Source organism: Nyctereutes procyonoides, unplaced genomic scaffold, assembly GCF_905146905.1.
Source record: "Nyctereutes procyonoides isolate TBG_1078 unplaced genomic scaffold, NYPRO_anot_genome, whole genome shotgun sequence".
NCBI classification, from domain to species: domain Eukaryota; kingdom Metazoa; phylum Chordata; class Mammalia; order Carnivora; family Canidae; genus Nyctereutes; species Nyctereutes procyonoides.
The window spans coordinates 18,113,654-18,141,518 of NW_026575033.1; the positions used below are offsets into that span (position 1 = coordinate 18,113,654).

General features: G+C 38.2%; 1 protein-coding gene across 2 annotated transcripts; it reads right to left on the bottom strand.

Annotated features, from left to right (window-relative positions):
• On the bottom strand, positions 1–27,407 carry PROSER1 (proline and serine rich 1). Of its 2 annotated transcripts, XM_055317394.1 has the most exons (13): positions 27,171–27,407; positions 24,502–24,567; positions 22,304–22,372; positions 20,152–20,246; positions 18,627–18,720; positions 16,757–16,867; positions 15,189–15,272; positions 13,746–13,824; positions 13,001–13,096; positions 8,351–8,395; positions 2,734–4,519; positions 2,158–2,308; positions 1–1,358 (listed from the first exon to the last, which is right to left on the bottom strand). In XM_055317394.1, the coding sequence occupies exons 1-13, from the start codon at positions 27,213–27,215 to the stop codon at positions 1,236–1,238; spliced, it is 2,844 nt and encodes a 947-aa protein (XP_055173369.1). In that variant the 5' UTR covers positions 27,216–27,407; the 3' UTR covers positions 1–1,235. The 2 variants fall into 2 exon arrangements, with proteins under 2 accessions (XP_055173369.1, XP_055173370.1); XM_055317395.1 differs by lacking the exons at positions 22,304–22,372; positions 24,502–24,567; positions 27,171–27,407 and having other exon boundaries at positions 18,627–18,758; positions 20,152–20,225.
• Between the last annotated feature and the right edge of the window lie 458 nt (positions 27,408–27,865).

Here is a 27,865-nt window from a genome sequence, read left to right on the forward strand (position 1 = left end):
TTTGTCATAAAGTTTATTTTAAAAAATTGTTAAAAACTAACCATACAGGAATATTTATTAATATACTTAAAAAGTTTGTTCCCCGTGTTGAAGGAAAATACATTAGCAACATCTTCCAGACACCATCTTTATAAAAGTAAAACTTCTAGATGCTGAAATGTACTACAGTAGATTCTATAGTTTACACTTTTAATCACAGGATTGAAAATCATTCTCCCTACTCCCCATCCTCCCGAATGTGGCAGTTCTTAATTAATGACATTCAATCATGTTATATACTACCACAGATCTTTAAATAGAGTACACACTGCATGTTTACTAACGTAGCCAGTCTTCTCTATTTGTTGTCACATCATCCTTTCAGGTAAGCATTGGACTTTAAGTACAAATAGGAATACTACATCCCATGATTGTAAACATTCACCAAGAGCTTCCAGAGTACAAGTGAGTAATAGAAGTGGCCCAAGGGTCAGTCAAATGTTTCTCACTCATTTGGATACTGCTGAAGATTAATAAATAAGTTTTGAAGGCAAATTACCACAAGCCTTACTTGCATTTCCGTAAGAAAGTAGTTCTGAATATATTTTTAGTCGAAAACACCTGAAAGTCATTCTAAAGACTATATTAAGCACCATTTTCACTTACCTGAAATATATTAAGTTAAATTCAGCAGTATTTGTATGAGCATAAATGTCAAAAATTAGAAACAACTGTAGATCCCAAATTCCCTTCTGTGGATACATACAGAGCACTGAGTTCCAAGGATGCTAACAAGAACCACTTGTGCATTCCAAGGGCAGTCATGCCCCCAGGGCCAAATGCAACCCGGAAGCCTGAGGCACAACTATTACTTCTGTCAGTGGATGCTATGCAAGCAGATTTAAGGCTGTATTCGGCTATAAAGAGTTCAATCTCGTCTTTAGTATTCTTCCTCCACAGATCACATATACGACTCAAAATTTCATAGGTGGGAGGTGAAAAGTCCCCAAACACCTTTTTAATACTATTCTCTGTACAATTCATTGTCAGCATATTTACAGAGGGGACTGTTCATACTTAAAACCATTAAAAAAATGCAATCGCCATGTGTTTTAAACTCTTATCCCAATTCCCCCAGGATTATTCTAATTCTCATTTTCTGACTTTTAGCCAACTTCATATTAGTCAAGATTGTTCACTGCAGTCCTCAGGCATCTCTGATGTCGCTCCAAAGGAGAATACAAATTAAAATCTATTTACTGCCACCCACTTTGGGACAAGCCTGGTTGCAAAGAAAACGGTGTTCCTGGTGTGGAAGGGTAACTAGGAAACCCATCTGGCTGAGCTGAATAGCTTTCCAGAGCTGAAGCTGAGTGGACCTGGTAGAAAGAAGAATGTGCAGGTTAGCAGAGTGCCAAATCCAATCAAGTTGGTACTTCCTTCTGCCTATGCCACACTACAGATATTTTGAATAGGAAAGGAAAGAAAGGAAAATGTTGGGGCAAGATAAGCCTGCTCAGTCTCCTGAAATTTTCAAGAAACACTTGAAATTCTTCAGATGGTAGAGCTCAAGAAAAATGTCATTAAAATAGCTAATATTCTTGGGGCACCTGGATGGCTCAGTGGTTGAGCGTCTGCCTTCAACTCAGTGATCCCAGGGTCCCAGGATCAAGTCCCGCATCAGGCTCCTTGCAGGGAGCCTGCTTCTCCCTCTGCCTGTGTCTCTGCCTCTCTCTCTCTCTCTCTGTGTCTCTCATGAATAAATAAATAAAATCTTAAAAAAAAAAGTTAATATTATTTCAAAAAGGTCAATAGGTTTTCTAGAGAAAACATGAGTTAGTGGTCTGTTATTTTAGCTTAAATTGTAAAAAAAATAAAGCTCAAGTATAACTGTCATGTATAAAGATTCCATTTGTAAAATCTCCAAACTAAGATTTGAAAGTTCTATAAGCAGAAAAAACCATTTATATAGACAAATATATTCCACCACCCTTGTTATCCTTCTGAAAGAACACAATAATTTGCAGATTTGGGGAGATTAGTCACAAAATTCCCAGACATTCTGCTAAGAGCCACCTTTGCCTCTGTTGGGATATCATTCTCGGTACTCCAAGGTTATCACAACAGAAGCTATGCACATATGTTACCATTTAATTTCTGCCCCACTTGCCTGCTTACCTGCTGTAACAATGCCGACTGTGCAGCTGCATTATGCTGTAATTCTTGTAAGGAGGACTGTGAAGGGTTCTGGGAGAACCCTGGAATACCTGGGAGGGACAGAAGGCCTGGAAAAACAGAACTGCCTGCAGCTTGAAGGCCAGATGATAAGCTAAAACGACAGAACAGGTCAAAATGCAGATAAGACAAAACTTACTGCTTCTATATTTGTCAAAAACTACCCTGACATGTAAACAAACTTTAAACTTCTCTGCTGGAAGGACATAAAAGTCAGCCACTTTACTAACATAAAATTTGCTTTCTATTATAAAGTATGATACTCTGAATTTAATAAGTCTGTTTTACACAGAATACTTTGTTTTATAACAAAGATAAATTACCAAATACTAAAACAATTTTAACATGGCTGAAGAGCTCTGTGTTTTTTGAGTACTGAAGTTTCAGCCCAGAAAAAAATAATTTAGTGTCATCCAACAATCAGATTAGACTCATGTGAATAACTTAAAAGTAAGACTATAAACTACCTACAAGGTGGGTCAAGAACGATCATATCCTATCTCCGAACTATCCACATACCCGGCTTGTGCAACGAGAGCAGAGTTGAAATTGGAGCTAAACGCTGAAGCAAATCCTGGGAGGACGGGAGCCGGTGATGGGGTCGTGGCTGCGACAGGCAGTGGGGTGACCGCCGCCACCGTGGACGGTGCCTGCAGGCCGGGGAACGAAGGCAGGGCGGGGGCGACACTGGGGGTGTTAGCAACGGAAAAGCCAGGGTAGGAGGGGTTTGAAGATGGCAGAGGTCCCTGCGTGACGGAGAAGAGGGAGGGGACAGCGGTGGACAGATTGAGGGGGAAAGGCGCCGCTGCCGACACTGGGGCGGAGGCAGAGAGCCCTGAGAGAACAGCCGCGGTGGAACTTGGAGGAGGGACAGGTGCTGACGTGACAGCTGCAGACGAGGTGGCTATTAATGACCCTGGAAGAGACACTGATGGGTTAAGAGGTGGGTTACCAGTTAGAGGGAAATTACTGGTCAAAGAAGTAAAAGGAGGAAGCGCAGTGAACACCGGAGTGATGGGAGCTGAGGAAGCATGTGGTGGCAGGGAGATGGAGGAGAGGGGGTTGGAGACATTCAGGGAAGGAGTCAAATTGGAGAGACCTGATAATGCAGGATTAAGGCAAGTAGATAAACTGATGGGCACTGATGTGGACGTGTAGGCACGGCCCAACGTCCCTGGCAGCCCTAAAGTGCCATGAGAGGGATTGACGGAATGAGATGGCCCTTTGAAGGCTGAGGGGGTGGGGCTCGTGGGCTCGGTCTTGATCATGACAGGGATGGTTGTGACAGCAGGGGTAGGTGCACTAAGCAGCTCTGAGTTACTTGGGTGAGAGCCCTGCAAGAGGGGAGCTGAGGAGCCACAGCTGACTGGCACCGAAGTGGAAGCTGACGAAGGAGTCACCAGGGGAGAAGGTGTGGGCAAAGTAGACGGAGTGGAAGCTGAGTTAGCCACAGTAGATGGCAGGCTGGGGAACATGGCCAGTCCAGGGGTGGAAGATCTCTGTGGGGCGGGAGTGGCCGAGGGGGCATAGCATTTGCTAGGGCCTGAAGCAGGCGAGTCAGAATTCTGATTAGTAACAGAAGACAGTGAAGCCAGCCCGCCTGTAACAGTAGAGGACAGAGCGGATGAGTTGATTAAGTTGGTATCATTTGATGTCAGAAAGCCTTTTAAAGCAGACAGAAGCGGGTTATTTACACCAAGGGGACAAGCCACGCTGGGCGCAGAGCCACTGGCAATTACAGGGGGAGCCGGGTTGGACACACCTTGGGATGTCGGTGTTAAGGGCAAGGGCAGACCTGCGAACACTGACGACAGCGATGCAGAATTTGCACTATTGGCAGAAGCAGCAGTTGAAGTGGCAGGAAAGGGGAGGCCAATGAAAGGGGCAGAAGTGGAAGCAAATGTTTCATTGGAAGCAGGAGTGGCCCGAGGTGTGGATGCAGCCTGAGGGGCTGGCACAGGAGCGGAAGGACCTGGCAGCGGAACCAGGCCAGAAAAAACCGACGGGACTGGTGCTGACGTTGTACTGTGGGCAGAAGTGACAGGTGCTGCCGGCAAGGAAGGGGTTCTGATAACCGTTGGATTTGGCGTAGATGGCTGAGGTGTATGAATGGCCGAGGAGACCTGCCCTGGGAACACCGGAAGGACAGTATTCGCCATGTTCAGGCCGGAAGCAGTAGCAGTTACTGATGCTGATGGATGGTTTCCTGCCTTGACTGGAGATGCAGTAGGGACAGGAGTCGCAGCAGGTGTTGAAGGATTGGAACCATGAGGAGAAAAGAGTTGACTTGATGGGGTAGAAAATGCTATGGAGGGGAGGGGAAAAAGAGGCAAGATTATCACCATGCTGAAATATCAAATTTTAACTCAAAAGAAATGAGTAAACATTTTTGTAACATTTAACAAACATGAATAAAATCAGGGACAGGTTTAATAGGCTACTGCATTGTATACTGGTAGGTTCCATGACCCTGATTTTCACTACAGAGTCTCAGGTAGAGCCAGCTGTCTTCTAGACTCTGCTCAAAAGAGCCCTCCAATGCACACTGAGGAAGCCTTGGGAAGTTAGCAAGTTAACTTTCCTTTCATATTTTCCCAATTTTTAAAAATTAAAAATTTTAATTGTGATTAGTGTTGGTGTACTGACTTTAGCTTTCATTCTTTCAAACCACTTCTCTATAATAATAAAACAAGTTGTTTACCCCTCTTAAGAGCTTTCAGGGTATCACTCTCCTTTTAGGTCACTGCAGGCCTCCCAGGATTCATACCTATTTCTCCAGTACTATAGCACTCTGTGAGTTGAACTTGATATTCCAGTTTATAATCCATATAGCTTTCTCACCCAAGCATTTTCTCATACTGACTCCTCTATATAATCTCAAATGCTATATGCCTTGTCCTAGTAGCTCCCTTAAGGGTAAAACCCATGACTAATTCCTCTTTAAAGTCTTAGCACCTAGCCCTGTGCACGGCACCTGTGTATTCAATGTCTGGTGCCTTGGATATATCACCATGATCTCATCTATAGTTAAAACCCTTCCAAGGACTTATTCTTAAGAATTCCACTAGAGTTTGCCACATTATTTTTACTCTGATAAACAATAAGTAATTACTTAAGTATTTGGGGAGATGATTTGTGTTTCTTCCCTTGATCAGGTTAGTGACAATGTTAGGGCTTTGATGATCTTGTTAAGTGTCAAATGGAAAGCATGACTTAGGGAGCTAAAGTTATAATGACAACTATGATCTGCTGCCATACTCATATCAAAACGTGTTGTAGTTATAAACAGAGAATATTCCTTTTGCAGTGCTAATCAACTGAAAGTTATTTTCATGGGCCAAGACTTAGGGTTCTAAACGTAAGCATTATAAAGACTTTTGCATAAGGAAGCTGACATGGTCAAGCAATGTATTACGTTAATCATGGTGGGGAAGGAACCATAGGAAAAGAGTGGAAGAAAATAGCACATACATAATCTATTTGTACTAAGAGATGGCCAGAAGATGCTATACCGGGCTGAACAAATTTAATGGTAGTTTAGAAAAGAAAGATGGCAGAATTGACAAACAGTAATACAGAAATACGTGAACTTCAAACTCAAAAGGCATGAAGTCTGGTAATATTCATGTCTTTAGCAGTAATTTAGTTTCAAGAAAATAATGAGATATTTTAAATTTAGAAAATATATCAAAATAGATTTGTATCTTTGTTTTATAAGAACTAGAATAGAAGTACAAGGAACATAAACCTAGTCTTGTGTTTGTAAATAATGTATTAAAAATTTATTTAGGTCAGTATTGTTTGGGAAATATTTGAGAATTCACTATCCTATGTAACTATATGCTAAGGACCATGCAGTGAATGACAGATCACAAGTAAGACCAAACTGTCCCACAGCTTTCTTTATAGCAGCCTCCGCTGGAGATCTTTCTATATAAAAAGCAAAAGTCATGCATTGTTAACCATACATAGTACCTGTAGTTAAAATGCAACAAAACAACAATAAATCGGAAAAAAAAAACCAAAACATCCCATGATAAATATTACTTTTTTTTTTAATTTTTTTATTGATTTATGATAGTCACACACACACAGAGAGAGAGAGAGAGAGAGAGAGAGAGAGAGAGGCAGAGACATAGGCAGAGGGAGGAGCAGGCTCCATGCACCGGGAGCCCGATGTGGGATTCGATCCCGGGTCTCCAGGATCGTGCCCTGGGCCAAAGGCAGGCGCCAAACTGCTGCACCACCCAGGGATCCCTAAATATTACTTTCTTGCCATGCAATTTGGTTGTTAACCATAAAACATTATCTGTCAGATGCTGTGCTAAGTACTTTATGCCTATCATTTCATTTGTTCCCACGTAATCCTCTGAGATAGGTACTAACAACCTGTTTTACAGACTGGCAATGGGTGGCTGCGTGTAGTTAAAGCAACTCGTTAGAAGATCATGCAGCTCTTCAGTGGTGGTGAAGGGGAATAACGTTTTAGTTATGCAAGGTAAATAAGTTCCAAAGATCTGCTGTATGACATTGTGCCTATAGTTACCAATTCTTTATTGTATACTTAAAAATTTAAGAGATTAGATCTCATTGAGATCTTATCACAATAATTTTTAAAAAGGTCATGCAGTTATTAAGCAGTAGGACCAAAATTTGAATCCTGGTCTGATGGACTCATATCCTTAACCACTATACTAGTTTATCTTTTTATTTCTTGATATGGTTCAAAAGGAAAATAAAATCTTAATCATGCTAACATAAATAACACAGCATAGGAACACAAAGTATGCTAGCTATGCCTAATGGTGTTTTTTTTTTTTTTGACACTGACCCTGTTGCTCCCTTCAAAAACAAATTAATGAAGCTGAGCATAAAGGCTCAAGCTTCCTCAACCCTTTTCTTTTCTTTAAAGATTTTATTTATTTATTCATGAGACACACACACACACACACACACACACACACACACGGAGGCAGAGACAAAGGCAGAGGGAGAAGTAGGCTCCATGCAGGGAGCCTGTGATCCCGGGTCTCCAGGATCACACCCTGGGCTAAAGGCGGCACTAAACCGCTGAGCCACCTGGGCTGCCCTCAACCTCTTTTTCATAGAAGTTAAATGATATGGTCACAAAGCTAGGCGGTGCCAGAACCAGGATAAGAAAATGATGTCCTAACGTCTCAGTGTTTTTTTCCATCCCATTATACTACCTCCTTTAGGAACCACCAGCAGAAAAGTCCTGTTAAGGCACCCTGCTCAGGGAACAGAATTCCTACTGAGACTCCTAACTATGCACTATAATGATTAGATTCATGTGCTACTTTGCTATACAAGAACTGAGCTCAGGTTTTATTTCCTATCAGAAAGCATGCATCTCCTTCCAGACCAAAAAGATCCTCAACTAGAAGAAAAAATGTTGCAGTACTGCTGCCATCTGCAGGCATTTTGTATGCAACCTTTCATCTTACTTTTTCTTTTTTTTTTCTTTTTAAGTTGGCTCCATGTCTGGCATGGAGCCCAATGCAGGGCTTGAACTCATGACCCTGAGATCAAGTCCTGGGCAGAAATCACAAGTTGGACATTTAGCAAACTGAGTTACCCAGACGCACATCATCCTTCTTTTTCAATTCCACTTTCTGCTTTGGCACCCTTTGTTTTTTTTTTATATTAAGCTATGCTACCCCCTAATACTTGTGAAAATAATTAAATCTAAAACTAGTATTTGAAATAGCATTTAGGAAAAAGGATTGTATCATCTTGTTTGTTTATATCAAAACAAAAATGAGGCTTCTAATATAAATGTAAAGTCAACGTGGATACAATGCCATATAGCACTCAAATATTGCAAGTTTTTCTTTTTTTTTATTTTTTATTTTTTTTTTATTTTTTTTTGCAAGTTTTTCACATAAGACACAAAGGCATATTGTTAATTTTAAATCCAGTTCCGTGCATTTCATGTTTTGTGTATATAATGTACCACTATCCAGCCCTTTTAGCAAGTACTGATTAAACTCCTTAAATAGGAACTTTCCTCAAAGCATAGATTCTAAATATGTTCAATTCAAATTGTTCTCAGTGAATAACAGAGCAGACAACCAGGACAGACTTCAACTATATCTGGAGCAAATTTGATACTTACTTTGATTCTGCATAGGTTTTGACTGATTGGAAAGGTCTTCATTTTCTGTATGAAAATAAATAAATTGAAGTTTGATTTCAAGTTTTATTCAAATTAATCACCAACATAATAATCAGAGATTGGCATCAAGAAAAGAAAACCTTAGGGTATGTATGCATGCTAAAGTAGAAAAAACAATATATGCTTACGAAAAGAGAAAAGAAATAAACATAATAGAAGGAACTATATGAAGACTGACAGCATTATGAGTAACTGATCCCCCCACTCTCCCTCCTCTCCTTAACTTACTGAGCTTTATTTTTTTTAAGATTTTTAAATTTATTTATTTTAGAGAAAGAGCATGTGAGGGAGGAGGCAGAGAGGGAGAAGGAGAAGGAGGAAGCAGATGCTAGCCCAATGTGGGCCTCGATCCCACGAGCCAATAGATAATGACCTGAGCCAAAACCAAGAATCAGATGCTCAACCAACTAAGCCACCCAGGCGCCCCACTTATCAGATTTTAAATAAGCATTGTTATTTTACAGATATATTTAGGAACACTTTCTGGAAAGGATGGCCTGAGTATGCTGCCTAGGACAAAGCGTAGCCTACAGGTGGAACGCAGAGAAGGAGCACTGTTACTGACTAAACTGACAGTCAGTTCACGGAGTTCAATAGCGGGGAGACTTGAAGGTGGGAGGCAGACGTTAAGCACAGAATCCACCACCACCTGAGGGCCCAATCTCACAGGCCATGTGATGACCCAAGCAAACAGAAAGAAAGGGGCCCTGCCTTCCTGTTGCACTCTTTTCTGGAAAAAGCCCTACACTCGGAGCTGCTGAAAATCAACCCAGTGGAGGCTGACTTAAAGCCTGTGACACTGACAGCAAAAGCACATACCTCCGTACCCTCCATGGAAGGGACCTCTCTAACTAGACCATTAGTCAAAGATACAATAGGAAAACATTATCTCTAATGGTTTGACAATGACTGCCCAAGAAACCAACAATGGGACAGGTCTAAGGTGAAGAACCTATAAGCCCTGACATGGTGAGCAAAAAAAAGATCATAGTGTATCTAAAGAACTTGGTGCAAATAAATAACCAGAACATATGATGTCTATCAACGATTCAATGAAAGCAAAAGAAGTTTAAAAACCTGTAAAGCAAATTAAAAGCAAATAAACACATAATATGCAAAAAAATAAAACAGAGAAGATGAAGACTTAGATAGAAAAACCTGACTCCAAATTAAAATGCAAAGAATGGTGAAGATTAGAGAGAACACTATGAGAGCTAAATTACTTAGCTAGAAATAAGAAACAAGAACAACAAAATCACATTTAAAATGGCAAAAGTACAAATAATAAATGAATAGATAAGAGATTCAGAAGGCAAACAATACAAAATGAAGTACCAGAAGTAAGAAAAAAGACCAGATAAAAAGCAATAACTAACACAGTAATAATAAAAAAAAAAATTTCTTAAGTTTTAAAGGCTTAAATTTTCATATCCAAAGTGCTTACAGATTCTGTGAAAGACTGATGCTAACATCCACACCTGACATCCTGGTGAAATAGCCGAACTCTAGGATTAAAGAGATTTCTGAACTCCAAAGGTAAGGAATATTTTCTTAGTAAGCTTATAGAAAGAGACCAAAGTTCTAATAAAGAAAAGATAATTAACTGGAATTGGGTTTCTCATCTATAATTTTGTATAAGTGCCCTTTAAAAAAAAAATTACTTAGAGAAATTTTCTACTAAAAGAAAGGCAGAATGAGCATCTCAGGACAGGACATCAAAAAAACAGAGGAAACAGTAAGAAGCCACAAGTTCAGAGGCACAGAAGAATTATGTATAGTATTCCAACAAAACACACAAATTGAAGAAAAAGAAGAGAATGGATGTCAGTGGAGTATGAAGTAGCTTTTTTTTAGTTTTTGTCTATCAACAACCATTTAGAAAAAAGAATATGAAGGCAACCCTTAGCAATAGTAAAGACAATGCTTCTAAATTGGGGTGGGACAAGGAGAGAAAAGTTGTTAAAAATAAAACAGCAATTTGGGGCTCCTGGGTGGCTCAGTGGTTGAACATCTGCCTTTAGCTCAGGGTGTGATCCCAGGGTCCTGGGATCGAGTCCCACAATGGGCTCCCTGTGGGGAGCCTGCTTCTCCCTCTGCCTATGTCTCTCATGAATAAATAAATAAAATCTTTTTATTTTTTATTTTTTAATTTTTTTTTAATAAATAAAATTAAAAAAAAAATAAAACAGCAATTTGACTAATACAAGTAAACAAAGGTAAGGAAAATGAAAAACTGGGATAAGAGAATAATAATGAGTACAAAAATAAAATGGAAGGACTAAGAACAAATATGCAATTTTTATGATGACTAAAAATTCCTATTAAGTCTCTCTCTCCCTGGTTTTAAACTCAGAATCCAGCTATATCTAATTTATAAACCAACTAACCTACCAAATAAATCCTAAAATAAAAATTGAAAGTAAACCTAAGAGCAAAATACTCATATAAAATGAAAACAAAAAGGTTATATTAATATCCAATAAAGCCAGGCAAAAAAGAAATATCTTAAAGTGTAACTCAGCTGACTTTTTTTTTGTATCTAGAAAACTCAAGAGACTTTCAAGGAAAAAAAGTAGAATAAATAACTAGTAATAAGCACCTAGAAATGAAATATTCCATGTATAATTTTGACGGAAAATACTTCTAAAATCCCTAGAGACAAACCTAAGGCAAAGAGCCTACATAAAGAAAACCATAAAATCTTCTTGAAAGACATAAAATAAGCCCTGGAAAAACACTACCACCTGACATCATATAAAGACAGACGAATGAATAGTAAGACTTAATATCATAAAATGTCACATCTCCCCAAATTAGTATCTATAACTACATATAATTATAATTATATAACATAATTAATATGTGATTATAAAATATATAATTACACATATATACACACCTATACATATAAGCTCAATTGTTTTTTTTTTTTTAAGGATTTTATTTATTTATTCCTGAAAGACACAGAGAGAGAGGTAGAGACACATGCAGAAGGAGAAGCAGGCTCCCTCCAGGGAGCCCGCTGTGGGACTCAATCCCGGGACTCCAGGATCACACCCTGAGGCAAAGGCTCAACCACTGAGCCACCCAGGGGTCCCAATTCAATTGTTTTTGATTACATAGAACAATCTTACAGTTCAGATGGAGAAAGAAAATTTCCAAAGATAGCAAGAAAAACAAATTATAGTAAGAGAAAGTTAGCTCTACCAGATATCAAAACACACTATAAATCTGCTAATCGGTGGACACCTGGGTAGCTCAGTGGTTGAGCGTCTGCCTTTGGCTCAGGGCGTGATCCCAGAGTTCCGGGATCGAGTCCCACATCAGGCTCCACGCAGGGAACCTGCTTCTCCCTGCCTATGTCTCTGCCTCTCTCTCTCGGTGTCTCTCATGAATAAATAAATAAAATCTTTTTTTAAAAAAATCTGCTAATCAAATCAATGTACCATCATAACATAAAATAACCAGATAGGAACAGAATAAAGAGCCCATGTGTGTATATGAAAACGTAAGACAAATGTGGCTTTTCAAATCACTGGGGAAAATAGATTAGTTAATAAATGGTCCTGGCAAGACAGGCTACCATTTGGAAAAAAATTCAGATGAATCTCTATTTCACCTCTATATGAAAATAAATTCCAGATGCAGTAAGGGTCTTATAAAACCTGGGTCACCTGGACTCCCTAGGGTAAAAGGTTAAGAACTGAGACAAGACAGAACAGTTCCAGCTTTTCGTTCATAGCTTCTCTTTGTCTATGCAAAAATGTAAAACTCCAAGGGCTAACAATATCATAAACACGGGTTAAGAAATAAAACGATAATTTGGGGGAAAAGTAACAACTCTCATCAGAGTACCCAGCTGCAAACAACACAACCATTCTGGCTAGTAAAAAAGGATTTGTTAATAAATGCTATCATGTGACTCTGAGCCTCTGGGAAGGGCAGAAAAAAATTAAGTTCTTTCCCCACTCTATATATATCTAGAAATAAATGGTGAGTGGATTAAAAGCTACATACTAAGAAAAGAATCCCTATCCAAGTAACTATAGGATAGAGATGACATTTTCATACTGCTGGGATGGGGAAGAGTTTCCTAAGCAAGGTATAAAGCTCAGAAGAGTCAAATAAATGGTACTTAACTGAAATAAAAATTAAGTTTTTATAAAAGACTCACAAAAGAAATGTAAGCTAAATCCTATGTTCCCGATAGACCCAAAGGAAAAATGCTGAACTGAAAAGTGCAGGGGGAAAACTTGGGCCCCTCTGAGCACCTTCTTATAAGCCTTTCCACCCCATAGGAGGAGTAACATGCCCTAATGGCAATTGACTCATCAAGTCAACTGTAATTTTCCATAGCCTGTCAAAGTTTCTTGCTTGTGAGAAATGGTTCCTCTGTCTACAACCTGCTCATGTTCATAGAGGTAGGCCAAGGCCGGTCTAGAACCTATATATCATACTCAGATCCATCATCAGGCTTGTGAGCTCATTCTCCTGTTAGGACACACCACATCCAACAACTGCCCCCTCCAAGTATACATTTGTGTGTGAATTAGTTATTACTTTTAGCATCCTATAATAATATGATTTTACCTGTTCCTACTGGATTAGGAGTATATGGAGGTGGAGGGGGTACACCTGGAGCTATGACGTTGGCTAATGGTACCAGACCCGCATTGTTATAAGCACCTAAAATACAATTATAGGAAAAAAGAATTTAGTATCATTCTGTGGCCAAGAGTTCAAACCATGTTAACACAGCTATCTGATTTTTAAAACTGCTAATATAACATTGCATTTTACATGGAGTTTTAGGTCTAGTGTAAGGACAAAGTCAAGATCAAATGAGACAGCTGCAGATTGATTTCCCACTGCATGCTCATTCCAAACATAAGCTCAGTGACTGGCATGGCAGGGAGATCCTGCCATACTTAAATGATCTGCCTTTTCTGTCAAGCACATACAGGTGACCTTTTTAAGTTAAGACGTCTTGAGGATACCTTCGAACACCAACTACCGAAAAGGGATTCATGATGATTTACCAAAGTGAAAACCCATAATAACTATGAAAAAGAATCTATATGAATTTATTAAAAGGCTAATACCCTAAACTAAACTCTGTGTGCTGCACTGCTATAGACCAAGACACTGTGTAGGCTACTGTGGGCAGAATTAAACTCAGCAGAGCATATTTCGTAAGTGCTCTAATTTTCCCAATGTGTGTGTGTGTGCGTGTGTGTGTATACACACACACGCACACAAACACACGAACATTTCCTTTCAACTTAGTAAATAAAGAGCAAGAAAAAAAAATTTAAAAAATGAATGAACTGCTTACTTGGTGCAATAGTTGCGTGTGGCCGGCACGGAGGTATTGGATAAGGAACAGGCTTATGGGGATTGTACGTTGAAGGAGGCTAGATGAGGGGGAAGTAGAGTAGTTAGAAGAAAACTAAGTCAGCACTTTCCTTGCAAAACAAAATACAACTTATCTTTTGAAATATTTAGTCCTAAGAGGCTAAAAATGATCCAGTGTATCAAGTGCTACTGAACATACATAGCACTAACAAGGGAAATTTCTTTGCTTTAAAAAATGTGGTTCCTATAAATTCCAAAGGCGATCCCGCCAAAGACTGCAGCAGAGGTATTTTTTATCTCAGTATTAAATCATCTCCATTGAAGGGTCAGACCTTATCCTAAACAGCAAACTCCTCTCTGACTCAGCTGAAGTTTTATCTAAAAATTTTTATCTCCTCCTCTGTAACACAAGAAATCCACTAGGTTTTGGAACCTTGGCTACTCAAGAACTTGCCAAAATCCTCCGAAACTCATCAAAGATTCATCCTACCATTCTTACCCTCTTTTCTCCTTGGAAGAACAAAGTCCTATATTTTTTACCATTCGATACTCTGACAACTTGAATGGAATGTAGACTGGGATTACGAATTCAGTATTTTAAGTCTTTTTGCCTTTGAAATCCACAAATCTTTTATTTTGTACTTGATAGAACTATATAAGTAACAAAAGCATCCCAAGAATCAGTCTGTAGAGAATTAGAGGTATCTAAAGCCAAGCCAAATGCTGTACTTCTAACTACAGTGAGTGAGTGTGAGAGAGAGATCCCACTCCAGGGAGCCTGCACTCCTACCCTGAGGCAAAGGGGATCCACTGGCAGTGAAGGACCTAGATTCTTTCTAGCTCTCATAGACGGCAGCCTTGTAAGATGCACTAGTCTTGTGCAAGGACTATGACCTGTGACTGTTCTGCTATGAACAACTGTCACTGTAATTTCTGCCCGGTAAAGAAGCAGGGACTGCAGGATGGCTGTGTAAAGGCCTCTGTTTCAATTTGAATAATCCTTCAACCTACAGGGCTATCTTTGGATTCAGTTTATATCCTAATCAATCATTATAATCACCCCTTAAAAATAATACCAACTTCCTGGCTCCACTCCTGATTAACTAGTATTAATACTAACTTGGCTAAACCACAACCTTAAAGTGAACTCTCCATGCTCCATACCCTCCAAGGGAACAGCTGAATAGGGATAGGGAAAAACAAAACAAGACAATTTGGTCTCTCTTTAAAACAAAACACAAACCTTCAAGAGGGCCTTTAATATCGTTAACTAATTATACTATAGTTCCCTAGACTACTCATTTTCCTAATTCCTAGTATACTCTGAATTTCACAACACAGAAACAGAACTTACTGCTGTGAACAGACAGAAAACCACATGTAAGAGTTAAGACCTGTTTCATCATTTATTCTCTAAACATACCGGCTTGGATGGTCCAAGAATCCGTGCAGCGATTCCTTTGCCTTCATTAGTACATTCTTCACCATCTTTTTTCAAGGGGGTTCCCTATTTAAATAAATAAAAGAAAGATAATCAAGACTTAAACAAAACCCTCACTGTATTACACTGAAGAAAAGGACTTGACTTGGTAGGAGTTTAAGCACCTGGATTCCAGACCCAGTCCTGTCTTGGCTGTAAGCCCCTGCTAAGGTCCTCAAGCTTCCTCAGCCAGAGAACCCTCCCAAGATGAGAGGCACTCAGAAACAAGTACACAGCACACATGGGATGACAGAAGAGCAGGATAACGATGTTTCAATTTTTCCCCCTGCTCAACAGGAGCTACCAGGAACAGACTTCCAATGTTCCAGTATGTATAATGTATAATGGTCAAAGAGTCAAAAAGAGGACCTGTATTATAGTCAAAAATAGATGACAAAAATTATTCTTATAAGCATTAAGTGTAGAGTTTATGTAAGAATAAATGAGACCTCATTCAAGACCACCATTTTTCACAGATCATAATAGGCTGACAGACTATCACAATGTGTCCCCCTAAGAGTGTGTGCCTCAATAGTACACACTAGTACAACTTTCAAGATGGCCCCCAGACATCCTCACCTCTTACATTCCCTTGTGAAGTCCCCTTCCAGAATGAACAGGGCTGACCTACATAATAAATAGGGTATTCCAGAGATGATGGCATTTGACTTCTAAGACTAAGTCACAAGATACCACACAGCTCCACATGCCTTCTCCTGGATAATTTGCTCTGGTAGAAGTCAGCTGCCATGTCATGTGGTATTCAAGCAGCACTATAGGCAGGTCCTTACTCCTTATGGTGAGGAACAGAGACCACCGCCAACTACCAACACTAACTTGCCTGGCATGTGCCTGAGTACCCCTGGGAACATAGTCTCAAGCTCTACTCAAGCCCTCAAATGACTGTAGTCTCATGAGAAACCATGAACCAAAACCAACCTATGCCACTCCCAGATTTTGGATTCATAAAAACCATATAAGATAATGTTTATTGTTTTAATCCACTCAGCTTTACGGTTATTTGTTAAACTGCAATAAAAATATTCTACTCTTAGAAAAGACTATTTTACAAAGACGCTTGGGGAACACTGGAGTGTATATAAACAGGTAGGTTTCTTTCCTACAGGACTTCTCAGAGCCTTTATCATGCAATATGATGCCCAAGAAGGAAACACTGCACACAATTTCTCAAGCATACTCATCCGTGAAACTGAGAAACACTGAGAATTTGAGAAATGCTCCTTAACTAAGTAGAAAGCAGTGCTTCTAAGATATTTGAAAAACAAAACAAAATCATCCTCTTTTCTGTTTGTCCTGTTCTTCTGTACATTTTACACAAATACTTTAATGTAGTTTATACATGAACTTTTTTGATCAATGATGAATCCGTGAATTAATAAGCTGCTGACATAATAGAATTCCTTTCCTTGGTAGAAGTATCATCAATTGGCATTTTCTTTAAATATCGTAACTATGCTAAATTTCATAGTTAGCCACAAACATATGCTTACAGGGAAAATTCCATTTATGCGACTAGGTTTTCCTTTGGGATATGGATTTCCTGGGATTGTTCCACAAGAAGATATCATAGCATGAGGAGCCTTGCAGCCCCCCTTGAAAGCCTGTAACATAAAAAAGAAGAGGGTGGTAAAAAATCAATCAAATAAACTCATATTCCAGATATTACGAAGCTCTGTTAAAAAATATGAATTAAGAATAGCATCACGTTAATCTGTTCATACATTCATCAGCACTTACAGTAGAGAACATGCCCAAAATTTGTTAAGTAAAACCTCTTTATTTAAATGGAATTATTAAAGTGATAACATTTTAATAAATTTTCTATTAGCCACAACTACTAGAATCTTATACAAAGAAATCTCTACAGATTTTGCAAATTGTGTGCAAACAAGTTAATTTGGTATTTAGCATCTCACATTTCTCCATTGACCAAGAAATAATAGGGTCCAACTGTACAAACACCAAGCCTCTGTTATAGGCAAGGCCAGGAAAGCAACAGGTGAGAGACATGGACTCTGCTCTGAAGAAGTTTATAACTTAATGGGGAAAACCTGGATAACATGAGACACAGGGTATCCAAAGAGCTGTACTGTTGAAAAAGCAAGAGTAATTTAGGTATACTGTATTCAACATAGTGTTAATAATTATGAGACACCTTGAGGGATGTTCTAGCTTATTTATTATTGCATCCTGAGCTCCCATAATGGTATACTAACAAATGCTGAGTTCATACTCAATAAATATTAAATGAATGAAAAAGACTCCACTAGGTAACATACATTTCAACAGAACTATATTATGCTATAAGAATATGAAGCTATATATAGCTTTATTTTACAAGTACATATGATGTCACATATTTTGTGGTAGAGATATACTGGTTTTACATATTCATTCACAACACATAAATCAGCTATATAACCCAGCCTCTGTACTGAACACCCAACCCTAAAAATTTTCTCAATTTTGGGTTATTATAAATAGTACCAGAGTAAATACCCTTACATACAAATTAGCATATTTCTATTTATTTATGAACATTTTAAGGCTCTTTAAGTCTATCATCCAAAAAAGTTGTTCCAAGTTACATTGACCACAGAGCCTGTTCCACAGAATACTCAGGCCCACATTATTCCTGAGGAGGACAAGTGACATGATCATAATGTTTTATAAAAAAGAAAACAGCAGCATGGTGCCTTAAAGAATTTAGACAAGAAAACCAAAGGAGAATTTTTTAAAGGAAAGAAAAGTGGGCTCAGATTTTGCTTCTCCTACAATAATTTATGAGGAAGGACAAGTTCTCTGCCGCCCCTGAGCTTAGCAGAGGATGCAAGGATTAAATGCGCTTGGGCTACAAGACCCCAGGAGAGCAGTACACATCTTCCTCAAGCAAGTTTCTAATCATTAATTCCAATTTCAGCTATCATAATACTAAGAAATAACTAACTTAAAATGACAATTCAAGTAGGTTTAGGTAAGTACTCCTCCCATTCTTAGAGATTTTAAATTAATAAACTGGAATTTTGCTTTATTATCCATCTCTTATAAATCTGATTAATGCAAGACTGATGACAAAATGAATTTAAAACATCATGTTCCTAAATACACAGGGACCAAGGGACCAAGAATAAATACCTGCTGAGGTTGAAGCTGAGGAGCCAACTGGCATCATACTTTCTCACTCTCAAGCCACTTCCTTATTCCCCAGAACCCCCTTTGCCCAGCTCCCATCCTTCATGGACCGCAGGGATCCCATCTTCATGGGATGCACATGAACCATTAGGTTATTCATCACAGTTAACACAGGAATCAAGGCTGGCACTTTTTTTCTTCAACATTCAGAAATCCTGAGAAAATTACCTGTTCAAGTACTCTCTTGCACCGTTTCTTCTCAGACATATTTATTCTGAATAAATCTTCAATGGGACGAGAATTCTGTGCATCAACAATGTTTCTACCAAGGAAATGTAATTTAGCTTTTCATTTAAGAACCTGGACATACATACAAAGGCCAACAACGTTTACCAAGCAACCATACCTATACCTTAGTAAGCCTTTCCCCAATGACAAAGGGAGAAAAGTGAATTAGCTTTAGTTGGTGAATATAAATCATATTTATATTAAAAAGATCAATGTAACTGAACTAAGATTCATCTGGTTACCTAAAACAAACAAAATAATTCTATAAATAAAAATCACTATTTTGAGATTCTTGAAAATACACCCTCTCAAGGAGTGGTAAGAGATCTATGGCAATAGAAAAAAAAAAAAAAACAATCCATGTGCCAAATGCATAAAAATAACGATTGATCTAAAAATGAAGTTCTACCTTATGCTTTCATTTTGTATTTTTGTGGACATCTATAAACATACAAAGGACTTAAAAATACATGTACTCTAAACAGCAATCTACAGACTCTTCCATCATTAGGAAGAGCAGGCTCTTTTACCTTTTTGAGCTGAGATTATGATAACTTATTAAATGCTGTGGGAAGTGCTTTCACAGATCTTCTAGTATTTAAAGTTCACATATGCTAATAAATAGGTGAGATCCTTATCTTTACGATGGAGGAAAATAAGGTACAGAAAGAGTAAGTACATATTAAGCCCTCCAAAAATGTTAATCAAACTGTGGCAGAAACTAACTGTAAAACCTATGGCTTTTTCAATGAGACTATCAAACTATTCAGAGTAGGCGGGCACCTGGCTGGCTCAGTGTTGAGTGTCTGCCGTTGGCTCAGGGCATGATCCTGGGGTCCTGGGATTGAGTCCCACATAAAGGCTTCCTGCATGGAGCCTGCTTCTCCCTCTGCCTGAATCTCTGCTCCTCTCTCTGTCTCTCATGAATAAATAAATAAAATCTTAAAAAAACAAACAAAACAAAACTATTCAGACTAGGAAGGCAATGGAAGCCACTGAAATGCAGACAAACCAAATAAGTAATTATTTCTTATCAGTATGACCCATTATTTCTAAGTTATAACCATGTGCAAAGTACCCTTGATATTTACTTATTTATTTATTATTCCCTTAGAAAGAGCACAGGTGAATTGAGGAGGCAGTTCACCCATGGGCAGAGGGAGGATGGAGAGAGAAAATCTTTAAGCAGGCTCTAAAACCACAGTGGAGCCCCAGGTGGGGCTTGATCTCATGACTCGGAGATCATGACCTGAGCCGAAATCCAAGAGCTGGATGCCCAACCGACTGAGCCACCCAGGCATCCCAAGGTATTTAGATATAAAAATTTAGTTTATGCTTTCATAGATTTTACTAGAGTTCCATTTACTAATATAATTCTGAGACATTCACCCTAATGATTTAAGAGATTTAAAAAGTCTTCCAAATTTTCTCCAATAAAGTAAAAAAAAAAGAAAGAAATACTTACGAAGCTAACAGTTCAAGAGCAACTAGCTTATCTTTACTGAAGGTGAAACAATTGAGTATATTGACCACTTCTGCTGGGTGAACAGCTACCATTTTCTATTAATATAAAAAAAAAATTTTATTTTCAACATGAGAAATTTTCATGCCAGAGATTGCCTTTTTTGGGGGGAAGCACAGTTAAATGTTCTTAATATTGAAATAATTGAAGTGAAACTCCTTATTCGAACGTAAGCCCTAATAACCACGTGAATGAAACTTAAACTTTTTCAATTTAACTATTTCAGTTGAAGATTTAAGTTTCCCTATGTTTTTTTTTTATCCACATCTCTCAGTGTATTTATAGAAGAAAACATTTACATATACTACTTTCCTCAGAAATGTTATAAAAAAGGTGGAATTTATAAATATGAAAGATATACTGCTTGAGAAGTTAGAAAAAAATTACATTCCTCAGAGAGCCAGGGTTTCCTAAAGTGAGGTCCATAGTGCTGAAGAGTGCTACTTAAAAAGGGTACTACAGTCACCTCAGCTAGGGAAAAGATGAGTTAAACAGGATTTTTTACTGCAGAACTTTCTTAAGAGTCATATATTAACATGCACTGTGATACTCCTAGATTATGTACAATGTTACAAAATTTGACTAAGATATTTCTGTTTCTTAAGATTCCATCAATTTATAGACTCATGTTAACAACAGGGGAGGAAATTCAAAAGTGAAGTCAGTGCAAGATCATTTAGAATTAATGCCCAATAAATTCTTAAAATATAGAGCAATACCCAATAGATTTTTTTCGCTTTTTTTTTAGATTCTTAAAATATAGAGCAATTCTCAATTTTATTCAGATAGCATCAAAAGAAGTGGTAAAACTATATACCCCTTTACAAGTTTTTAAATTGACACCTAAAAACTATACCACAAGTTTAAACATTTACAAAAACTTGATTTATATTCAGTTTAATATATATTTGTAAAAACTCTGGAATTACTCATCTCATCAACAAAAACGTCAACAGTATAACCTTATTGACGTTAGTCTTCAATGTGAAAACAACCAAATCAGGCTTAGTTTGTCAGCAAAAGCTGACCTGTAAGTTGTGCCCGTGCTAGCCTTCTCACTTCTGAATTTTAATTCTAAAGTAGGTGGACAAACAAGCAGGCCTCAGAGCTTTGTCATGAGTTTATTGTCTTGACAAAATAAGGAGCAGTCCCCATCAGTATTTCTTACACAAGCCCTTTGCTTTGCTCTTCTGCTCAGATTACATGGTCTCTTTTTGGTCTCTGGGAAAAGATTTTCACCCTCAGATGATGAGTGGATGGTTATGATAACCTTTCTTTTGTAAAGTTGAAAAAAAGTAACTGCTAAACAGGAGAAGCACTAAGATCCACTTAGTGCTTTCTTTCTTCAGCAAATTAGTTTAGGGGGCTAAGGATCTTCAGATTCTCTTAAAACTATCCATGCCTGATAACCCAAGGAAGACCTTCCTATATAGCCATATACTGTTTGACTTAAATGCTTCTATTAATTTAGGCTCTGGAGCTGTGCTGTCTATATGTAGTAGCCACTAAGCACATGTGCTTGTTTAAATTAAAATTAAATAAAATTAAAAATACAGTTCCACAGGCAGACTAGACACTTTTAAGTGCTCAAACGCTACGTGTAGCTAGTGGTTACCATATTGGATAGCAGAGATATAAAACATTTCCATCATCACTAAAAGCTCATTTGGATGGTGTTCAACTAAAGAATGTAAATATAAAGTCACCTGGCTATTGTTCTAAAACTAAATACAAGAGGATAAAGGTATATAAAAAAATAGAAGAAAGTATATAAAAACACTTAAGAATTCAAATTCTATCCTTTGCTTACCTATAAATATTTTCTTTTCCAATTTGCCAATTTTGGACCCTATGGTGCACAATTTAATAGTACAGTACATAAAATTTAAATTCAGTTTAGGAACTTTTAATTTTTTAGTTTTACTTTTAATCTTAACTTTTAATTTTTTAATTATTTGATTAATCAAACTATAATAAAATTTAGGATCAGTTTTTCTAATGCAAACAAATTACAACTTGAGATCAATTACAGAAAACTAGGGGAGAATTCAAAATACTTAAATTCTACATTCTGAAGAAAAAATAAGTTACTTACATGCTGTAATGCTTTCATTGCCTTTAACTGAGGCTCAGCCCAGGAGAAGTATCTCAGTAAATCAACCACCTGAAAACAAAGAATTACTTTAGGTCTAATGAAATGTGTTTGCAAACATTTCTACAAGATTCGTTTCAGAACTTTAAAATACTATTCAGTTCTTTACTGGCACAACCACAGTTTAAATACTCAATAGCTTTATGAAGTAGGTAGCCACCACAATGGATAGTGCAGAAACAGAACAATTCCATCATCACAGAGTCTCTGGGGCAGCACTGCTATAGAAATAAATGGAAAGTATAAAGTACAGGAAAAACAAAGTACCTAAAGAAAAGGAAGACTGAAAAACCATTAGATGGAGATGAAATGTCATTTTAGAAATATATAGCTTTATTACAAAAGGAAACTTTAAAAATTTAGCAGAGTGACACTTTTAATCCATCAAAAAAGGGTGTTCAGTGGTGTGCTTTAGTGTAGATCCACTATCTCCTGCTTTTCTCCTCGAATCTGAAGGGCACAGTACTCGTATTTATACCACGTATCTCCTCCCTAAAAATGAAATCACCATGAATTACTCCGGGAGCTTCTAAACAGTAGGTCATTTTGAGAGCACAGTTAGCAAGGCTCTCCCACTACTACCAGCAAACTTCAAATGAATGAGGGTGATACTGTGAGATCACTAGTAGGAGGTGAGGAGGGCATCAAGGTCACAGCGTGAAGTCCCTGCCTAGTCACCACCACCCTGTTCACTGCCTCCAAGGGAACTCCAAAAGCAAAAAAAAAAAAAAAAAAAAAGACTCAGAAGAGAGGATAATAAAATCTGGGTTAATGAATTATTTTACTGTAACTACCTGAAAATGTGTTAAGGTTTCAATTATTCTACAAAGCAAAATTAATGCTAGAGACTGGAGTGGTACATGAAGTAAAAATACTTTTTACTCCTTGTAAAGTGATGCATAAGTTACCAATGGGTATTATGTGTACTTTTCTCACTTTCATGAGAATAATGGTTTTACTTATAATAAATGCTACCTGCCACTTTACCAACCAAAAAAAGTTAACAACTATCATATGTCTGATATAGGAAGAAAAACCTTCCATATAATAAGTAGGCTTAGCAGGCCATACTTAGAAAGTAGCTTTTAGTTTTTTAAAGTTTTCAATGACTTTAGCAAAGTAGAATAACCACCGAGGGAAGTTTTCTACAAAATGTCACACACACACACACACACACTCAAAAGAGGGAAAGGAAAGTTATTATCTATAAAAAATTGTAGATCTTTTCAAAACATTTAAATTAAGCCTAAGGTGAGTTTGAAAAATAATGGGGCAGCTGAAAGACACTCATTAAATAGGTAGCAAGACATGCAAATCGTAAAGTAGCTTTTAAGTATTTAGCAGTCAGAACTCCTATAGGTTTAAAGTTATTCAAGTTCAAGTTTTAAAATTCTTGAGAAACAGATGAAAGGTTGGAGCATTTACTAACTCCACTGTATAGATTCATCCACTGTCTACCCTCTCCACATTGTCACCCTTTGGCAGAACTACATCTACAGATGCACATTTCTCTCTCTGCCTTATTTCTCAAGTATTTTCTAAGGACTCTTCAGAAATCTGTTCTGTGTATGCATACATATTTTTTTTTAATTAGCAAACTCCCCCTGAAGCTGGGTGAGTTTTCACTAAACTACCATGCTTAAAACATTACTCTTCTGGCAGTGACAGAAACTACTTATTAAACACTGTATTTTTTCTTATTCCTAAAATCTTTACTTAATGGCTTCATATAAGAACCATAATTCACCATTTGTTTGAGCTTTCTTCTTAATGCATAGTGAATTTTGTAATTACTGACTTATAAATTCTATTCAAATTTAGGTATGTTTACCATTAAAAATCTATAAATTTATGATATTGTGCCCAGAAAGATAAATACTTTGAAATGCTTTTCTTGGACACTGCATTTCTGAAATCATGTTCACATATGATATTGCAGTGAAAGTAGCTACGTTTATAAAATACTCAAACTATAAATTTTGTAAAGTTTTCTATCAATATTGAAAGTTTCTAACATCCCCGAATAAATACAGGAACTAATAAGTAAAAGCAATTCTGAATTTGACCGGTAGGTAAATAGACATTAACTAGAATATCAGTTTAAAAAAAAATTTTTTTTTTGCTTAAACAAATAGAAATACCTGTTCACTAGAGAAATATCCATGCACATATTCAATTGCTTTTAATTTGTACTCTGTTAGAACAGCCTAAAAAAAACACAGAAAAACAGCATTAATATATAGAAGCAAAACAGTTATATACATATTATCAAAACTACCTAAGCATCTCAAACATGGCAGACCTTCAGGCCCAGAACACAGAGGCAGCTAAGGTCACTATGGTGACATGTCATTCTACCTTTACAGGTTCCATGCTGTAAGGGATACACTGAGACAGCAGGAAAACCACCTGGGCCTCCCTACTCTCTCAGACAAGGAAAAGGTACAGAACTGTAATAGACAAGATCTGATGTCAAGAGAAATCACAAAAGAATTCCTGTAAATGTAACTAGAGTTTCGGAATATCCCAAATTCAACCAAACTGTCATTTTCTAAAAAATTTAATCACACACATGAAGTTAGAGTTGTTATTTTTAAGGCTAATTACGTAAGGCATTACTCATCCATCAATTACTGGGCAGCTATTATGTCCTAAGTAATAGAAAAACATGAAAGATGGGTCTGAGGTCTGGTCCAGGTTCTCAGTATTTCCACTGGAATGTAAGAGCCCAAGGAGTCAAAGAGGGACCTCAATTCAATCTGTGTGCCTGCTACTAACTGGTAGAATGACCTCTGAAAGGCACCTCTTTCCCCATAAAGGGGGAACACCATTCACTACCCTCCTTGGAGTTACTGTGGAGATTAAAATTGTCAATAGAAGATCTAACACACAGTAGTAGTAGGTAAATAGTAGTAGTTCCTTTCCTCACATGCCTCCCATCAATGGGAAATTCAGAGAGAAGTATGGTGGCCTTGACCCAGCACTACCTAGAGCCAGCTAAAATCATGTATGCTCTCCTTGCAACTGCTTGGTGAGCTCAGAGGTGGAAACAATCATTATTTGGTAACTACTAATCATTAAAAATCTACTAATCTCTTTGCTTTTACTACACAACAGTATTTGTACTTGGCATGTATATTAATTTGCTGGGAGAAAATACCACAACCAGTTAACTGAAACATCTCGGTTGCCCAGCAGTTTAATTTTCACTGAAAAGGGAGGTGAAGGGGAGAGAATGGCATTCTGGATTATGTACTCTAGAAACAACTGTTGAGATGTAATCTCAGGAAGTGATAACCTGGTTTATTTTTTATTTTATTTATTTTCAATTAATCAATTACTTATTTATTTACTTTTTTGATAACCTGGTTTAAACCAACCTACATTTACAAAGTCTGAGAGCAATAAAAAAAAAAATTCTCATTTAAATATGCCTACATTTTTATCCAATCTTAACAGACTAAGACAATGTTGATGTACCTAATTATTTGGCATAGACAGCAAAAGACACATTTTGACTGCAGGCCAGAAATAAGGACTTAAATAAGAACGTAAGTTGCTATCTCATGTATGATTTTCAACTCTGGAAAATATCCTACTTCCCTCACTAGTATCACTATATGATCCTTTCACAACATAGAAGAGAGAATATATACAAAATGCATCTGCTAATTTCCAAAGGCAGAAATCTACTGGTTTATTTGAACACAAATTATTTTCTCAGACAGTCGTTAGGTATCAGCTCATGAACAAATTGTTACAAATTTTAAACATATACTTGGCAAGCGGACATTTTATTGCAAATCTTAATTGCACAAGCTGGATTTGCAAAAGCAGAAATTTTATTCAAAAAGAGCATTCAATTATCATCTAATATGTAAACTTTACCTAGCATACGATTTTGAAAAAAAGTTTTATGAAGGAGGAAGAAAAACAACACTTTGCTTTATAGAGAATGTAGAAAAACGGCATGCCCAGGCAATTTTATTAACAATTTCATAAGCTGAAATAAATCAATCACCAGAGCATAAAATAACAGATCCTTCCCAGTCAGTCAAGGGGTCTTAAGGGTCTGGAAAAGGAAGATAATCAATCACCCAGACGTTCTAAGCAAAGCACCCGTATTAGCATGAGAATGGCACAGAAAGTCCTTCCAGTTCTAAGGAGGTGAACCAGAGTTTAGGTAGTGTAGGTATTTGTCGGGCTCAAGGCTACATTCCAAATTTTTTTGCTGTCTGGTTCATTCTGGAAGGTAGGTTACACACGATGGCCTCAATACGAAGCAAAAACTTCTGAAATTCAGGTTATGGAAGCCCACTTCTAAAAATAGGACTTTAAACCCAATGCCATTTGAACATTAATTTTGTCTGTCCAAGTAATACATACCCTGCCTATCTTTAGGTTTGAAAAACCTGCCTATAATAACTACCACTAAAAGACATCTCATACGTATTACCTTCAGTGTTCAGTCTCTGGTTACTGAAAGATGAGGTGATCAGTTCAGAAATATTAAACCGCTTTTCCACAAGTAGAGAGCTTTTAAAGATCTGTAGAGCCAGCTTGGGGACGAGAGCTCTTTGAGTAGGACTTCCACAATACTGCACCGTCAAGTTCAACCTTAATACAACTTAATTTCTATTTGCGCAATGAAAAGTACCAAGACACAGACTCTCACAACTGCGGGTTAATTCCAATCAATTTGGCAATACCAAAACCCGTATTTTGCACAATCTGCACGCAGTGCCTCAACGAGAATTAACTATGAGAATTCCAAGCTCATAGCCTGGTTTAAGGAATTAAGCGAAATTACCTTTCTAATTTCATCCAAAACCGTTTCAAAAGACTTTTTGTCCATCTTGACTACCGTCTCGACGTGGCCTGAACAGTCACACTTTCAATTACAAAGCGATCATCCCTGGTCTGCTCCAGCAGTAAAAAATGTTTACAGCTGAGAAGGAAAGATTCCAGGAGCAAGAAAAAGGATGCGAAGAGGTAGAGGGTACTTCAAAGTCTGCAAAAATTTCTGAAAACCCACACTTAGGAAAACTTTTTAATTAAAAGCAAAAACCGTCAGGCTTCCGCAGCCTCTTCACACGAAGCTTCAGGGGGGAGCCCGCCGCTCTCTGAGTCCTGCAGAGAGATCCAGGGTCTGGCAGCCGGGGCCGAGCTCCGGTCTCCTGCAGCTGCAGGCCAGGCGCCGCCGGGGACAGGTCGCGAAGCCGCTCCCCGCGTGGGGGAACAGGCGGCGCCCCGAGCGCCGCGGGCGGCGAGGAGGGGGCACCGGCCTCCCGCCCGCAGCAGCGCTCTGGCCGCCGGCCGCCGCCCCTCACCGCCGCGAGCCTGGGCTCATGGCCCGCCTCGCGCTCCACCCCGGCAGCTGCGCTGGCTCCTGGGTCCCGCAGCCCGGGCGGCGGCGGCGGCGGCGGCGGCGGCCTGGCAGGCTCTTTTGTTACCAGCTGCCACGGCTTCCGGGAGCGGGCCGGCGGCCGGTGGGCACAGGAGCCC

What these genes read in the sequence shown, in the direction of transcription:
- PROSER1 (XM_055317394.1), bottom strand. Translation starts at nt 27,215, where the DNA reads ATGGACAAAAAGTCTTTTGAAACGGTTTTGGATGAAATTAGAAAG. An exon ending in GCATAAATGGAATTTTCCCT is followed by an intron (nt 15,273 to 16,756) that starts GTAAGCATATGT and finishes TTATTTAAATAG; the next exon opens with GGAACCCCCTTGAAAAAAGA. An exon ending in GCTCTCGTTGCACAAGCCGG is followed by an intron (nt 2,309 to 2,733) that starts GTATGTGGATAG and finishes CTGTCGTTTTAG; the next exon opens with CTTATCATCTGGCCTTCAAG.